This window comes from Branchiostoma belcheri, unplaced genomic scaffold, assembly GCF_001625305.1.
Source record: "Branchiostoma belcheri isolate BF01 breed outbred unplaced genomic scaffold, Haploidv18h27 scaffold23, whole genome shotgun sequence".
In the NCBI taxonomy this organism is placed as follows: domain Eukaryota; kingdom Metazoa; phylum Chordata; class Leptocardii; order Amphioxiformes; family Branchiostomatidae; genus Branchiostoma; species Branchiostoma belcheri.
In genome coordinates, this window is record NW_017803824.1 from 1,256,877 (window position 1) to 1,273,994 (window position 17,118).

Here is a 17,118-nt window from a genome sequence, read left to right on the forward strand (position 1 = left end):
TTCATGGCAGGGCGTGTTTACGACTACATCAAGCTTCTACAAAAGACTTGGTGTGTTTAAGCTGTATGTATTTACCTTGATGTAACCATAACAAAACTGATGTCAGGGACATTTGTATAGAACCTTACAAAGTTACATTTTTCATCTGCACGTGGTATGTGTGTGTGTTTGTGTTTGTGTGTGTGTGTGTGTGTGTGTGTGTTTGTGTGTTTGTGTTGGTGTGTGTGTGTGTGTGTCTGTGTCTGTGTTTGTGTGTGTGCATGTGCTTGTGTCTGTGTGTGCCTGTGTCTGTGTGTGCGTGCGTACGTGCGTGCGTGCGTGCGTGTGTGTGTGTGTGTGTGTGTGCGTGTGTGTGTGTGTGTGTGTGCGTGTGTGTGTGTGTGTGTGTGTGTGTGTGTGTGTGTGTGTGTGTGTGTGTGTGTGTGTGTGTGTGTGTGTGTGTGTGTGTGAGTGTGTGTGTGTGTTTGGCTGCTATTTTCTGTGCGTATATTCATATATATATCACATTGGCCGGAAATTATCCATTGTGTGGTGTATGGACCCTCTCTGGCGAATGGACACTGCCTGGCCAATTTGATACTGTCTTCTGCCCCCCTAGGATCTGCTTGGAGATTAAGGACCGCCCGCTGTGGCGACTGTAGCGGAGACTAGCACCACACCTTAATCCAAGACCCTTCATGAATAACAACAGGAAGGGGCTTCTTTCTTACAACAAAGACACTGTGGTTCTCGTCTACCTGCAGCCTTCCTGTAATTGTCAATGATTGGGGGATTTAGTCCCACCGAATGGAGGATTATCCGGATTAACGTTTAGTTCTTTGCGATTTGTGGACAGAAATTGGCCTCATTGAAGTCTTTTTATCAAGCGATTTAGAAGGTAAAAGCAATGACATAATGAATGCCCTTGACAAAACTTTTAAATGAAAACAAAATTAGCTGAAAAACACAGCTGATAAAAACTACTTTCCTGCTACAACTGGTTATAGTTTAAGAAAACTCTTTATATATACATATTTGTATATCGCTTGACATGCAGTATGAATACAAAACTTGTAATGTACATATACAACATCTACAAAGTGACGATATACAACGACATGTATTAGATATGCCAAACGGGTTTTTGTCAAGGGGGTGGTGCCTTCCGCACAACTAGGTTATTATAAGTTATAGCTCACGGTCTGGCCGCACACAGTAGCGAGAGACGACGCTGTGAGAGTGAAACATGTACACCTACAACCCAGAGTACCACCAGGGTGGAGGGCTCCGGTCCAGCGGCATACGGGAGAAACCACCACCCGGCCTACCCGGCCCCATCACGTCGGCTCCCGTGGACAGGAAGGTAGGGAGAACACCTCACCTGACAGGGCTAGTCTCTACCAGACTAACTACGCTGGTTATATATATAGGAGAATGTTTGCCGGGGCAGTTTGGCCGCCTTGGGGTTTGACTGGCCGCGGAGGGAAAGAAACAACCTCCCCGCGGCCGGACTCCCTTGGCCGATTTTACTCTCGTTTCTTCCCGAATTCTATGATCCGAATTCCCGTAGACTGCCTGGTGGAGGTTATGACAGGGCGACAATAGGCAGGTATCCGCTTACCGTTTTGTTCCCACCTGGCCCAGACGCCCGGTGGGTACAGACCAGGGTACAGACGACACCGATGTAGGTTGGACATTTTGTGGACCGCCACTGGCTAAAACAGACTCCAAAGTGTACAGAAGTCTTGATTATATTGAAATTGTAACAATACAATACACGTGGGACACACTCAGCTATTACTGGTGTTGTGTCCCACACATAGAAACAAATATAGGACAGACAGTACTCGTTTTCACGTGAGGAAAGTGAGCGCAGTCGTGTTAAGTGCCTTTCCTAAGGGCACAAGATCTGTGGCATGGCAGGAATCGAACCCGGGACCTCTTGGTACAGAATTTCTTTACTATGGTACGGTTTGAATGTTATTTTTTTAAACTGAATACACTCTACACTCAGAAGGCACGGCGACGTCGTTATACATGTAGAACACGTATTATTGTTCTCTCCAAAATCCGTTTGGCTCAGAGCATGGGAACCGCTTTTTGTGCGTGAAGAAAGACGGCTTTTGTTGTCACACATATACATGTTCACCTGGCACGAAATGTTTGTAACAGTTACCATGTACAAATGTTCAGAGTAGTCAATAGTTGTCACACTGGTAGATTCAAATATTCTCTTGAGTAAACAGTCCATGGTTTTAGGTTGATGTTTATGTCTTATTTATGTATCACGATGGTGGAGCTTCTACTTGTATCTTCTGCCGTTCTACATTGAAATTACATTATAGGTATATAGATTTCAAAGGTCTTCATTAAAAAAAATTATAACTACAAAGACTGCATGGACAAAAACATGTCAACTTTTTTGTTTGAAACTGACGTCGTATCTTTGGTGCGTTTTGAATACCTGATCGCCATTGGTCTATCGGTCTATCTGCGTGCATCTGTCTAAATATCGGCCAGGGTCATTCAAATACAACGTATCCTCGCTCAAGGGCAGACGACACTTGTCAGATAACCTATGGTTGTACAAAAAATGGTTTAAAGCAATGAGCTCAAAATCCCTCTTAAGCTAGCTACGCAGTTCTGTCGGTCGAACCCAGCGGCAACTTACGTACAAGTGTCATTTGTTTTAAACAATAGCATCAAACACAATACACACTCCCTCCTTCACTCTGAATACCGTATGATTTTACTGGTGAGAGTATACACTTTGACTCATGATCATTCGCATTCTTTCTTACCATAAAAACGTTTTGTCTAAATCAGAGATTCGTTTATCGCATACGCATTTGACTTACTAGATTTTGAATGCCCGGGGGGCTCCTATCAGTGTTCGTTTGGTCGTGTTAACTCAAGTGTGAAAGAACGAGGCCTTTACATATGCTCATCCCGTATATATGATACTAACTTCTTTGTTTTCGATACCAAAGTTAGTCTGAGCACCATGTACAAGTTTAGGCATTTACGTTGTAGAATCATCAAATCTTCTAGCAAACCGGTACAATATTCACGGCATGTACAGACAAGATTACTGGGTGTGGACCCTGTACCTCTTGCAGGTCACAACCCTGCTACATTTCAGGGCGGTTCTTTAAAATTCGTGCCAAGCTACGACGACAATCATGTCATGATCTAAAATTGTCGTCCTCGGGCGTATGGTGACGTCACCTTCGGGCATTCGATGTGTGGCGTTCGGCCATCTCCGGAGATTTCGCCGGAAGAAGCCGAGTTGACTGCACCAGCACGTAGCCTCCGTAGCAGGCTTATAGAGCTGTGGGTTTGGTGGTCTTCGGCTGTTTTCTGATTAGCCCAGTTCTAAAAAAAACGGGGGTAATTCAACCAGGCCGGCTATGTTGTATATATGCAATCAAAAAATAGCACATAAAAGCTCCCAAAGACCCTGAAGACCCCCAAAACCCCAAGTTTTTGGCATGCTATGGAGGCTAACCTGCGCGGTTGAGAGTCAAGGTTTTCTGAAGATATGACGCAATTAGACGTAGAATGACGCACGAATTTTTGCTGTTATGCGACTGACGACCTCGCGTCAGTATCTCTGGACAAGGACATTGTGTTGAGTTTATTAGTCCTGTCCTTGCATTGAAACATGCGGCCAGGAATATGGATTAGCCTTTTGTTCTTATTCGCAAGTTTCAATGACAACATAATGCTGACCAATCTATAAGTTTCTTGTGCTAATCGTTGTAGGCTAATCTTTGATCGATCTCAAGTTTGTAGCTGTGTACGTATTCGTATATCGTTTTCCTCCACAACGAAAATGGCTGAATATCTGCATATATTCGTTATAAGAGACATTCCCAAGTACTTTGTTCATGGTCATGCCATGCACAACTATCATAATGACCGAGAGAGCTTTCGATGCGCTTTATAGCAACTCTGAACACCCTGGCAAGCACCAGTGCGCATTGCGGCAGGTTGTTGCTGTCAATATTCAACAAAAGGACGGCCTGAGGGCCGCTGTGGAACTTTCCACTATGTCATACCTGGCAGCCTGCCATGTCTGAATCTTTATTGCCAAATACCACATACCTGTGCATGTAGTGCATGATGGAAAGTGCGTATGTAAACGCAGCGCACTCACCACAAAAGTTTTTTTTTGGGGGGGGGGGGGCATTCGGTGAATATGGGTAGGATTCGAACCCGGGACCTGTTGGTCCCACAGTGTGTTGGTCCTGAGCCGTCTCCGTAAAAAATATCCTCGTAACGGAGGCCAACCTGGGCTAGCGTCTTTTTGTTTGTCGCTAGAATTACGTCAGTGAAGGATTTATAATTATGTTTTCGTTGCCATTATTTGGTCTGTGAGTTCATGAACAGTTTATTATACATTGTAAGAACTTGAACTCAGGAAGTGACTTCACGTTATTCAGTACCAAAGAGGCTCTCTGCGCCTGAGTGTCTTTTATGGTCTTCATGGTGTATAACCTGCCTTTTTTTACTGCAATTCTGGTCAGTGCACAGTAAATCGACCTATATAACCAGCATTAAGTGCTGTTTCCATACCGCGTCGTCAATATTTTGTAAACACAGACGATCGTCAGGAGGAAGTAATAAAAATGCGCAGTGAGGTCTTTGTTCCTTGTCAGCAGACTTCCCATGTTAGACGAAGAATATCTAACCCTTGGTTTAGACTGTAGCTTATAAAATAGCGTATACGCACATACATAAGCTGAAAGCTGAGCCCTACTCTGTGTATCTGCTTGGAGATTTGGCAGGCCCTGTAGAACGATGTTAGCTGGACCGGGACCGCGCGGTCCACCGACCATATCCGTGCAAACACCCCGCCCTTCGGTAAATTTACCTGCGCATGTCCGGTGAATAAGCTATCAGATGTACCCGTCAGCTACACAGTAGAGGTTGCCTCTGACTCAGTTGATCGATGTACTTTTACTACTGGACTTTTTCCAAAATCACCAACGTTAGCATAAGTCTCATTAGGGCCTTTATGTTCCATTTTCCGTGTTTGCATGGGAGTGCAAATATAGCACTGCCAGTGATACTGTATTCGTGCCCTGAAGTGAAACAAGCTCGTGTTTCGGGATAGTCATACAAGAAATCAGTAAGCCCTCAACGACGTGGAAATATAACCAAGCTTTGGAACCATACGCATTGTATAATAGATCTTTGGCTAGTAAATGTACAACGCATAACAAGTGGCTAACATCAAAAAGAAACTTAATAAACTGTTATAATCTGTCATAACCGTCTATTCAATGATAGTTGATTGGATTTTTCGACAATGCAAAAAATAAAACGTTTGACAGCTTGAATTCACAACGTTCAACTTCAGTCGTTCCCTTTACAGAGATATCTACTTCCTCAATTCAACCCCCCCCCCCCAGGCAACTTGGAGTCGTGTACAACTTTGTACCTGGCACTGCCTTCTGACGTACAACTTACTATTGTCTAGTCTAGGGTGTGGACACATAAATTAAAGTTTCTTTCAAAGTCGTCATTTTTGCCTAAGGGGGTGACACAGTGAGTGCAAACAACACTAGACCTTTTCTCCACTTTATTTGCTGTAAACTGTTGGTCATGACACGAACTACAAGTATTGTTTATACAGATGAACTGAATGTACAATTTGGACCTTGATTTATATTTGTTTAATACTATGCAATAAATGGGGCGTGGTGGGACTTTTGTCACTAAACACATAATAATAATACTTAACAATAACAGATTGATGAGCCCTGTACAGTGCACCTTTGCCGTGTGGTACAGTTAGTATGTTGACTAAACACTGGGGGAAACTGGAGCGCGAATTTATATCTTAAAGACATCCGGTGCAATTTCAGGGTGGCAAAACTGGAAATATTCTGAACTAGAATTCCGAGATCTCATACCTCCATGAAATATGATCTTGATATGTAAATGTAAATTTCTTCTTTAATTGTTCAAATGACCTCTGCATTAACATGATATATGCATCGTGATGTATGTTAACTTTTGATTAACTTACAGATGTCCCAAGTATGACATTCTCATCATTCACCATTACGAAATCATAGAATTTTCACATTAATTATGCAAATTAGGTCATCATTTGCATAATTAGTATCTGTTGAAGTTCCGCCTGCTATAGGTTACATAGTATAATGTAAAACACTGTAATTATAGAATTTCCTCATTAATTATGCAAATAAAGTCCTCATTTGCATAATTTACATTTAATTATGTACATCTGTCTCTCAGCTACCTACACACCCAAAATAATGAAAATATGTTGTTCCTGTCTGGACTTATTGGCTTTTAAACATTTCGCCAGAAAGTGCCCTGCAGTTCCAGAACAAGCCGCTAGGGGGCCCAAACTCATATGACTTCTTCCCAAGCACGAGAGCTACCTTCCATCAAAATTTCATGACCCTAGCATGTCCAGATCGCGAGATATCAAAACCAGAAGTTGCGCTGCAGTACCAAGGGAAGCCACTAGGGGGACCAAAATCTCATCATTTCCAGTTTTCGTCACACCCTACCAACACACCAAGTATGAAACCAATCCATCCAGGCGTTCTTGAGTTATCTTGTTGACCAACAGACAGACGGACGGACGGACGGACGGACGGACGGACAGATAAACGCAACTGAAAATATAACCTCCATGACACATTTCATGGAGGTAATAAGGTAATCTTTGTGATATAGGAACATAATACCCTACATCAGCACATTTGAGTCAGTATTTCATAATTTGGGCATTTAAAACTGCGTAGAAATAAGCTCCAAGAGGAGTCCTTTATTTTCTGGGTGGCACCCCAAAAATCAACCCAATCCAACCAGTAAGTTTTACCGCTCAACAACACCAATTTTTGCTCCATGAATGTTTATATGCATTGGGGCAGTGTTGTTTAAACTCACTATGTAGGTAATTGACTAGAGTATTGACTTCGAAAAATCTGGTTTTCAAGCCCTCAAACTACATTTGGATGCCTTTAGGCCATCGTTTCAGCCAAACGTACGCCACATCAAAAGAGCGTTAAGTTCCCACCGAGAGTTGACATGAGTTATGTGGGTTTTCAATCCTGTGGTCACTCATACGTGTCAGTCATTTTAACCCCAATTTTGGACAACGTGGGTCGTTGAGTAACTGCCATATTTTAAATTATCAAATTAAAAAAGAAGGATTTTATGCCTGTATTTAGTTTTTATTAAAATCTACACTATAGTCGCGAACAATACGGCGTTTTTCACATATTGTTTCCACGCCAGAAGTCTAAAAATATACCGAGCCCGACACGAGAAATGACCTCAAAACTTGAAGCATCCTTTTTCCTTTGTGAGAGCACACCTGTGGTCACGTGACCTGTCAGAGGTGTAACCAAATAGCCGGCCTATTCAAGTGTTCTATTCACCGCCTCGCTCGCGCCACAAGCACCTAGGGGGGACTCCACAACAGTCACAGGCTTGGCGTACTACACTAGGGCTCGCTAGGTCTTCGCAGCGGTTGGGACATTCTGTTTTTGTACTCCTGTCAAGCTTCAACCACTCACAAACGGTTAGTACATTCAGATAGTTCTTTAGAAGGTGTTAGTGCTTTTGCTGCTGACACTGAGCCGTCGAGCTACATGGATCCCCAAGTCAAAGAGACAAAAAAACAGGTGTTAGTTCAGAAAGTTTTTTGTCTTCTCGGAGACTGTCAGTCGCCTCCGCGATTCTACCTGACGTTTGACTTGTATATTTGCGAGGTAAACAGCTACCGTGTGGTGCATAGGATGTATAACTGCACGTAACTCCAAGTTGAAGACGAAGCGCAACAGGTGTTAGTCGTGATCGAGAAAGTTGTTCGTGTATCTGCCGATATCTTTTCGAAAATCAGAGCGTCGATCGCCCCCCACCCTACACCTAACATTTCGTCAGTATATTTGGGAAGTAAACAGCGCTACCCCCACTCGTGGTGGGTACGTTAACAAGTGTGTGTTTACAAAGACAAGGAACAAGTGTGCGGTGGTAGGATTTGCTTTCCTACAAAAGGGTGCATTCTGCTGCTCACTTTGAGGGACGCAAGGATCTTGTCTGACCGGCTCTTTTTGTTGTTGTTGGCGACGTATTGTTCACCATCGGTGTTGTGGTTCTTGCGTGTCACTGGAAGGTGTCTTACTCGTACTTGAATTAAGACTCACGCCTTGAAATCTTTATGGCAGGTGTGTCTGGCCATTCATGGAGTGGATGTAAAGTTTTGGTGCCATTTGCAATGGAAATCTGGGGTAGAAATCAGGTATAATTGCTTTCGTCATTTGCTTGAAGGTCACCGATGTTTTCCATTGACTTGAGCACCTCGATACATGCTAGGAGCTTCGCAAGGTCACTACCTCGTTCGAATGTTTATAGTTTGACTTTCTATTAGCTGCTGTTTTCTATCCGATATACATGCTTATCTCTAGCTCAGACTCTCTAAGTACTGCGTAACACACACCCCTTGCTGTGTGACGAAACCTTGAGGGTTTAAATCTCGTCCTTAACGCTTGAGCGAGTAACCAGTTCGACGGATTTACACCTTACAAAATGGCCGCCGTCCGCCGCGGGGATATGACAACACACCTTGACGCGCTCTTGTGCGTCTTCCTGTGGACCTGTTATTGTGAGCCGCCATCTTGAGTGTCCATGCACATTTTTTTAGTGTTGCGATCTTACCAAGCCACCATGAAAGCATTGTTTGTTTCACCTGAACACCGTATAAACATAGGTTTAGGTGACAAACTTGCCACCTAAAACTTTGTAAAGACTCTTAGAAGGGATGTTCTGATTTTGACATTGTCATGGTCGCCAACAACACACAAGACGGACACTGAAAATTTATGCAAAAAGCACGTTAGACCACTTGGCGAAAACGCAGCGTGGTTGTTTTTAATACCTGAGATCTAGAAATCGTGACGCAACAGACGTACGACGGTTACTTGTTCTTCTGGTTATCAGGTTTTTTTCTCAGCCCGAAGATTAAATCCCCTGGGACAGATACAACACTTTCACCAGAACTTTTGAAAACATTCCATAGAAGCAGCCGCCCAGTAGCTAACCTAGCAGACCAACTGCACACCACAGCCGAGACCTTGCTCTCAACCTATATACCCCCAACCATGGCCTGTGAAAGTTTGTGAGAGGTATGGAGGCTATAGTCGTCTCTGTGTGAACGGAGCTTAAAGGTACGCCATTGCAGGTTTCGCTTGATTGAAGTCCATGCTTGACTGCGTCACCAAGAAGTCTCACTCACGCAAACATCTTAACCTGCTCTACTTGTAGCGTGAGAAGACACCGAACCGCAGAGCAGCAGAAAGAAAGGGTGGCGGACAAAAGTCAGTTCAAGGTCAAGCAAAAATAACCAAATAAGAAAAACAAACGTTAAGATCACTTGTATTGAGCAGAACACTTCTGGCTGATTTCTCAGAATGCCACTAATCACAGGGCCACTTACTATCTCATCAATCATTTTTATTGTTTTTCACTTTCGTTATGTTATTCGTTATTTCGTACAGTTATGTGGCTTCCATCGTTTGCCCATCTAACAATCTTTGAACTTCTGTCCTTGGATATTAAGATATTCAAGAATACATATGACGTTTTTGTTTTCTGTAAAAAAAATGGCTTGTTATGGCTTTTTAATATCGAAAAATGCAAGAAAATGACCGTGAAATTTATCTTCACAATTTCCCGTGACATGTGAGCCTCCACTTGGAAGTGGTACCTGTTGTGACAAATGTGTTTGTTGCTGTTTCTGTTGTTGATGTTTCTGCTCCACCCTTGGCTTGTGATTGGTGTATTGTTCTGGCTTTGTTCGTCACCTGGTTCTCTTATGTCACCTGCGTGCTTTCGTTGGGTAAGAGCCAAGCAGGAAACTAACTCCCGTGAAAATCACATCACAGCAAATACCTTAACTCCATCGGGCAGATGAAGTCTTTCATACTACCTGCACCGTGTAAATCTACCCAATACCGTTTGTTTGTTGTCTCTACTACAATCAGTTAGCAAGCTTGACGTTCAAGGTTATATATACCATCATTCACTGCAACAGGCCTCAAAATCCATGTCCGATGATGACTTTGTTACACAGCACATTTTATTCGTAGCGGTACCATCACTTTCATCGTAGTACGTCGTATGGTTACAACTATCCCAAGTCTGCTCCCGTACGACAATCGTACAACAATCGTATGACGAATGTGAGGAAGTCCTAGGTCAAAACTTTTTCATACAGCTATTGGCAGCTATTCAGGTGGGATTTATTTTAAACCCTGGAAAAAAGTCTAATTATGTAACGACACACTGCGGCTCCCAGTAAAAGAATGTGGACAAGAAACTGGACACTGAAATCCGACGCTTCCTTACCCCTCAGAAGAAAAGGTCTTTGTTGATGTTTGCCTAGCATTCCTTTTAAATCAATCACGACACACCCAATGTCTAAATATTCAGGCATATATAAAACGCTACTTTCCGTTGTATACTTGTGCAGTTAACACAGCTACTTGTAGCTACCTGTGTTTCCCTTTGTCAACAAGGTCTTCCTGTGTTGATCGTAAAAAAAGAGCCTGGGATCTTTAAAGTCGCTTCGACCCCTTTTAAGGACAAATGCATTTGCAATTCAAATGAGCATCACAAAGGAGAAACAGAGCAGGAATGGAGAGTATTTAGGGTAAACCGGCTTCACGTGAGAAGCAGAATTCACCGTCTGTTTTTAAAATCCTTCAGTCGCGTCGGTAACAAAGTCGTCTGTCATTTGTGACGAGGGGGTCGTTGGCGACAGTATTAGAGGAGGGCATGCATTGGGGGGGGGGGTATGAAGTACGCAAAATTTTCGCCAGCAATTAAGTCTCAAAGCTGATTACGACTTTGTGGCTAATGTACTACTACGAATTACGTGGATTTTTGGGGAGGCTGCCTACGTATTACAAAGACTAAAAGGGCCTGATCACTCCTTACGAAAAAGGGCATGCAGGCCACCTCAGTAGAGGATCTTAGAGCCTACTCAAAGATCCTCAAAGGGTCGTGAACACCTCTGTGCTACTAACACTGCCATTGCGGTTTGATTTTCAAAATGGCGGTTCACCTGGCCAGCCTTCGACAGAACTTTAATACTTGTCGTCTGATGCAATGGCGGGAAACTGAGAAACATACAGGCGGATGAAAGGTCCCTCACAAACATGGCCCTTTGTTTGCTGACAACAGAGTCAGAGTGAGCAGGGCGGCGTGCAGTATTTCTTTCTTCCGAGCCTGACCAGACTTGCTAAGAACGGATTATTATTTGAATTCCAGCGTAAAAGTTAGAACTTTTTGTTGCATGTCAATGACTGAACTAGGCACATCAGTAGCCTCCATAGCATGCCAAAAACTGGGGGGGGGGGTCTTCAGGGTCTTTGGGAGCTTTTATGTGCTATTTTCTGATTGCATATAGACAACATAGCCGGCCTGGTTGAATTACCCCCGTTAGAACTGGGCTAATCAGAAAACAGCCGAAGACCACCAAAACCCCCAGTTCTATAAGCCTGCTACGGAGGCTAGCACATCAGCGAGTTGGTTAGGTGTGCTTGCGGGTCAAAAGTGACGCCGACTTTCGAACGGCCTGATTTTAACAAACCCATGACTCAGGGGGATCGAATGTCCTTTCAGACTTTCAGGGTAAGGGGTGTAACTGTACAAATTCTCTTCGGGCTCATCAATTACGGACCTGCGTGCTACCTGCCTGGCAACTAGCAGGTCAGGTGGAACAGGCTAGGTGATCGCAAGGTGAAAGAAAAAAAACGGAACGACTTGTCATGGAGAGAACTTTATTGACACAACAAAAGTACAGCGACTTTAGTAAGGTCTAAGACATGTAGATATACAGACAAATATACATGGGTACAACGAAAATATCCTACGTATAAAACAATAGATGGGTCAACTAATACTACTTGTTCTCTACTTTGAACTGTGGCGTCGGTGTATTGTGTATACGGTGGCTCAACTGTTAGAGCGTTGGACTAAGAACCAATAGGTCCTGGGTTTGATACTCACCATGCCCCGATGTTGTGCCCTTAGGAAAGGCACTTTACACGACTTCCCTACCTGTACGGTGGAGAGACGCTCAACGAGCCTCTTCGGCTAATTTGTCAAAATGAGTGCCAAAAAAAACACTACAGATTAGCCAATGTGCCAACATCTGTACATTTGTCACAAAGAGCCGAAAAAAAATTAATTACTTTGAACTGCCGTGTTTTAATTAAGGTACACTTGGTTTCAGGTTTTATTCACTGCGTAACTTAAGATATTTAAGTCATCCCATGATCGTCGTGTCTCTAATTAGGCCCATTCAAGTGAAGAGAACAAGGCTTAAATGTCTCAAATAGAAAATAGGACTGTTATCATGTCATTATCCCGGTACCTCTTACCACCATACCATCCGTGAAGTGAGATAAGGCCACAGAGATGTATACACATCTATAAGGGCAGGTGTATACAGGAATAAAGACCTGCTGGTTGTGATGTCATGTTTTGTTGCCTCAGTTCTTGTTTAACAAGGTTTATGATCTCAATTATAGTTGAAAATGTAGGAATCTTGATTTTTTTTTGACCGCCTTGTTTTCTTTGCGCCCTATCGCATTAGATTTGCAATCTGAGGAGGATTTCATCCATAAAATTTACTTGCTGTGGCCTAATTACCACAAGGAATGGAAGGGGGCAACACTGGGGCCTTTCCTTGTGTTATATAGAATTTTATGAATGTTCCATTGTGCGCATTTTCCCCTCAGGTGTCGCAAACGGCTCTACTCTTCCCGTCCCTAATAACAGGTCTATGTGCTCCAGTTATCGCGCATATTCATCGCGTTGTTTGCTCCTGTGTGATTGGCCATATGGTCGCTATAATCACAGAAGTAAACGAGGTACTTGATGACACAAACCCTCCTGAAGTGTTGTATTACACGGATTACTGTGCTCACTGGACCTGTAGCGTGGTGACTCTTTTAGGATAGGTTGTGAGCTATGGATGTAATCTCCAAGCAGATCCTAGGGTGGCAAAAGATAGTATCAAATTGGCCAGGCAGTATCCATTGGCCAGAAAGGGTCCATTACGCCACCCAAGGGAGTGATTAGGTTTATGATGCATTGATGCTTGCGACTTTCTTCAGATCCTTGGGAGGAGTACTGGACCCTCTGTGCTCACCAGACCGGTCATTTGGTGACTCTTTTGGGATAGCTTTGCTCTCCAAGCAGAGGTTTGCGTTTTTCAAGCTTTTTTTATCGGGCACTGGTATCTTTTTTTTTCGCCAACCCCAAAATGATACCAGTGCAGAGAAGAACTTAAGCCCAATAAAAACTAAACTAAAACACGCCAAAAATAAAGCCAAAACCCAAACCTCTGCTTGGAGAGTAGGATAGCTTGTGAGATATGGGTCTACATGTCAAATCTGTAGCTTGATTTGTTTGATTTCTTTGTTCGTTTGTTTAGTTTGTTGTATTACACGGATAACTGTGCCCACTGGACCTACAATTTTGGTGACTCTTTAAGGATAGTTTGTGAGATATGTCAAATCTGTAGCTTGGTTAGTTTGTTTGTTTTGTTTGTTTGTTTGTTTGTTTGTTTGTTTGTTTGTTTGTTTAGTTTGTTGTATTACACTTGACCATGGCCAGTAATTGTGGATCTTTTTAGATAGCAGCATGTATACCAGCCTTTATACCTAACTTGAACTTAGTATAAGTTAGAAATGTTCGCTGCTGGAAAAAAAGGTGCATGCACGGGAGGTTTTCAGAGCTGCACTGTGGACATATCATATGTCATCAAGTGGATGCTCCAGGCGAGAACACATGTCCCAGCTGGAAGTGTCAGGTTATTCTTACACGAAGAAAAACTGAGAGGAAGAGAGCGCACAAGTGTCTGAAGTACCTGGTCACTCTTCGGCTGACATGCGCCGCTGTTAGTATAGGAAGACACTTGTGCAGGTTGAAGAGAAGAGTTCAGTATGCTAGCGTTAATCTCCAAGCAGATCCCTTTCGGTGGCAAGACAGTATATTCATTACCCAGAGAAGGAAGCGACAGAAAACGGCCATATATAAAAAGCTTACGATCATTCCCCCACAACCTCTGCCTGGAGAGTATGCTAGCGTTGCTTGCTGTCCATGGTATAACAGACTCCAAATAGTCAATTGTATAACCTCATACACCTGATGGTATAAATGGAATTAAACTGGAAATGGTATCTGCGGAAGTCTCACAAGTGACACAACACAGAAAGACAAAAATGACCTTAATTATTTAAAGAGCTACCAGCTCGCCAGAGTATATACACAGTGTATACGAAAACTCGGCAAATACAGTAATAAGAACTCGACATATACTAGTAGCTGACAGAAAGAAAAGAAACTATGCGAAATTGAAAAAAAAAGTAAGCTCGACAAAGTCTTGGCAATGGAGGCTACCCAGAGTCGGACTTCTGCGTTGAGAAAAGTATATACATCACATAGTTACACAGTACAGATAACGATCAAGGCTACGTCAGCGTGAGAAAGACCACAGACAACACAACACTCTAGGGTTCACTGATTCCCATTGTCTCGTAACGCTGACGTAAATGGCCGTTACTATAGCAACGGAAGGTACGGCCACATTCCGCAGAAAAGAGGCATTGTCCGATCTTCTTTCCCCTATAACCTATCAGTGCATTGAACTGTCATCGTGACAAAAGTTGAGCAGGCATGAAAATTGATAATTTCAGGTTCAGCTTAGCCACAGAACTTTAGTCAAAGATCTTATCCTATCATGAAAGTTTATCTGTGTTGGTAGTTACATGCTTAAAGTTAAAACTTTGTGTTGGACCAAAAGTTTTAACTTTAAACAGTCAAAGATCTTATCATGAAAGTTTATCTGTGTTGGTAGTAATCATAGTAAAATGATCTTCTATTGACGTTTCAAAATTAAGATGAAAAAGGAGTTCCAAGGACACCATAATTATCTTCCTATCTGTGAAAGTCATCTTGATAATGTCCTTAGAAGTCGAGGCACGTCCATTCAGCCGGCAGCGCAATTATCTGACCCTAGGTCCCGGGTTCCAGTCGCCGGGCGGCACGGTATGACATACCTGTGCGGTGAGTGTGCACGTCTCGCTTCAGGCGGTCACGGCTCGCGTCTCTAGCCTAGCCTGGTATCCAGTCTGGTCGTGATTGGGGCATAGTAGTTGGGGTGTTCAGGCAGGCTGTGCTTTCGGGGGCTCAAATAGCTTCCCCCTGCCCAGTGCAACCGGCCGTCCCGGTAGGAGTGTTACGCTAATAACAGGTGATAAATTTCTAGGGGTTTTTTTCTGGGAACAGGCCAAAATCAATGCGCGCGCGGACGTCATCCATAAAAATTACTTGGTATGGCCTAATGATTGACAAGCAAGCTAAAGAGTTGACTCCGCCCTCCCAGTACACCTGGTAATCTGTTGGTGAGAAGTGATGCAGAGTCTGACTCTGAGTCTTTGGATGGTTAGTTTTGAAAGGACACGCGAAACAAACTACAACATTGCAAATACCTGCACTGCCTTTAGGAGCTGATGACCTCGAACGACCCTAGGTAACGTGTGATGCCTGCTTCCCCAAGCAGATGTTAGGAGGACAGAACAGAACTTTTCAGCACTTGTCTCATTGCCTCGCAAGCAAATGATACCATAACGTGCCTCATTGCATTGCTCATATCTAAAATGAGCATCAAATTGAGTATGAAAATGGGCGCCTCCATGCGAGACTAAATGGTCCTACAGCAAACTGTTTCATGCATTTTGTGACATGAAACAGTAGATTTACTAACAAAAAGTAGCCACAATTCTTATCCCAGATATATATCTTGCTTCTATTGGAACCGTACAGTTTCAAAATGACACACAAGTTGCCATTATTATCCTTATTTTCCCTCGTACATTTCCCATGATTTTTACGTATGTATTTCTGTTTTGTATAGATTCCTTATTGACTCAACAGAAAGTACAGGAATTTTTGTGTGCTCTTCTGCAACTAAAGATCTAACAAAGCTAAATACATGTATGAATAAAGTCATCTTACGTACAGAATATATATGTATGCGGCAAACTAAGTACAGAATACATGTCAGTGGCAACAATAAAGATTTAACTATTGTCTAACATGTAGTCTCTAAGATGTAAACCTTCCTTAATGTATTTCCCTATTTGACACCCAGGTGATGGAGGTAGAGATGAAGGAGAAGGGCCGCCCTGCGGAGCCTGAGGAGCCTGAGAGGGAACAGTGGAGCGCCAAGATGGACTTCATGTTGTCTATGCTGGGGTACTGTGTGGGGCTGGGCAACGTCTGGAGGTTCCCCTACCTCTGCTACAAGAACGGCGGAGGTCAGTCAAGATCTACATGTACTCTATCTTAGGTTTTGTAAACGTGGTTTGGCAGTGCCTATAAGATATGTGGTGTTGAAAGCATGCTGAAAGCATCCCCTGACGTTACTTAGCTTCAGTGTACAATGTGAGAAGTAAAGACAGCCATGACCGTCACTGGGGCATTTTGCCTTCCATTGAGGTCTAAAAGAGCAGCGAGTAGTTTTGTGTGTGTGGAGGCTAGTATTGAGTTAAAGCTTTAGCAGCATGCCTACCGTTTCAATGTACATACCCTTATGAGATCCAGCCAGACTATACACTCAGTTCACAAAACAACAGAGTATGTTTATGGCGGTCGTAGCACTACAAGAAATCCTCCACGCCTGGGGCATTGCCAATATTATCTTCATGACACAAAAAAATTGACAAATTTGCACAACGAGTTTACCTTATATCCTATGCCTCCCCCACCCAGGAGCCTTCCTGATTCCGTACCTGATCATGTTGACGTTCGCCGGCCTGCCGCTGTTCTTCATGGAGCTGGCCCTGGGGCAGTACGCCAGTCTGGGCCCCGTCACCATCTGGAGGTGCCTGCCTCTCTTCAAGGGTAAGTCCCTCTTATAACATGGCATGCTGTAGCAATGACTCGTGATGAGAGAGAGGGGGGAGGAAGAGAGAGAAAGGGGAGAAAGAGGGAGAGAGAGGGAGAGAGAGGAGGAAGAGAGAGGGAGGGAGAGAAGGAAGAGAGAGAAAGGGGAAAGAGAGGAGAGAGAGAGGAGGG

The 17,118-nt window shown here is 43.4% G+C and overlaps 1 protein-coding gene across 2 annotated transcripts in view; it reads left to right on the top strand.

Annotated features, from left to right (window-relative positions):
* The first annotated feature begins 1,175 nt into the window (after positions 1-1,175).
* The window catches only part of LOC109470696 (sodium-dependent proline transporter-like), a 23,552-nt gene continuing 7,609 nt past the window's right edge, over positions 1,176-17,118 (top strand). Inside the window, exons 1-3 of one of the 2 annotated variants that reach the window (XM_019769726.1) lie at positions 1,176-1,342; positions 16,193-16,358; positions 16,813-16,944. In XM_019769726.1, the coding sequence (XP_019625285.1) occupies positions 1,226-1,342; positions 16,193-16,358; positions 16,813-16,944 (415 nt within the window). In that variant the 5' untranslated portion in view covers positions 1,176-1,225. Of the gene's footprint in view, positions 1,343-7,416; positions 7,550-16,192; positions 16,359-16,812; positions 16,945-17,118 lie in introns of those variants that run through there. The other variant, XM_019769727.1, reaches the window with a different exon arrangement.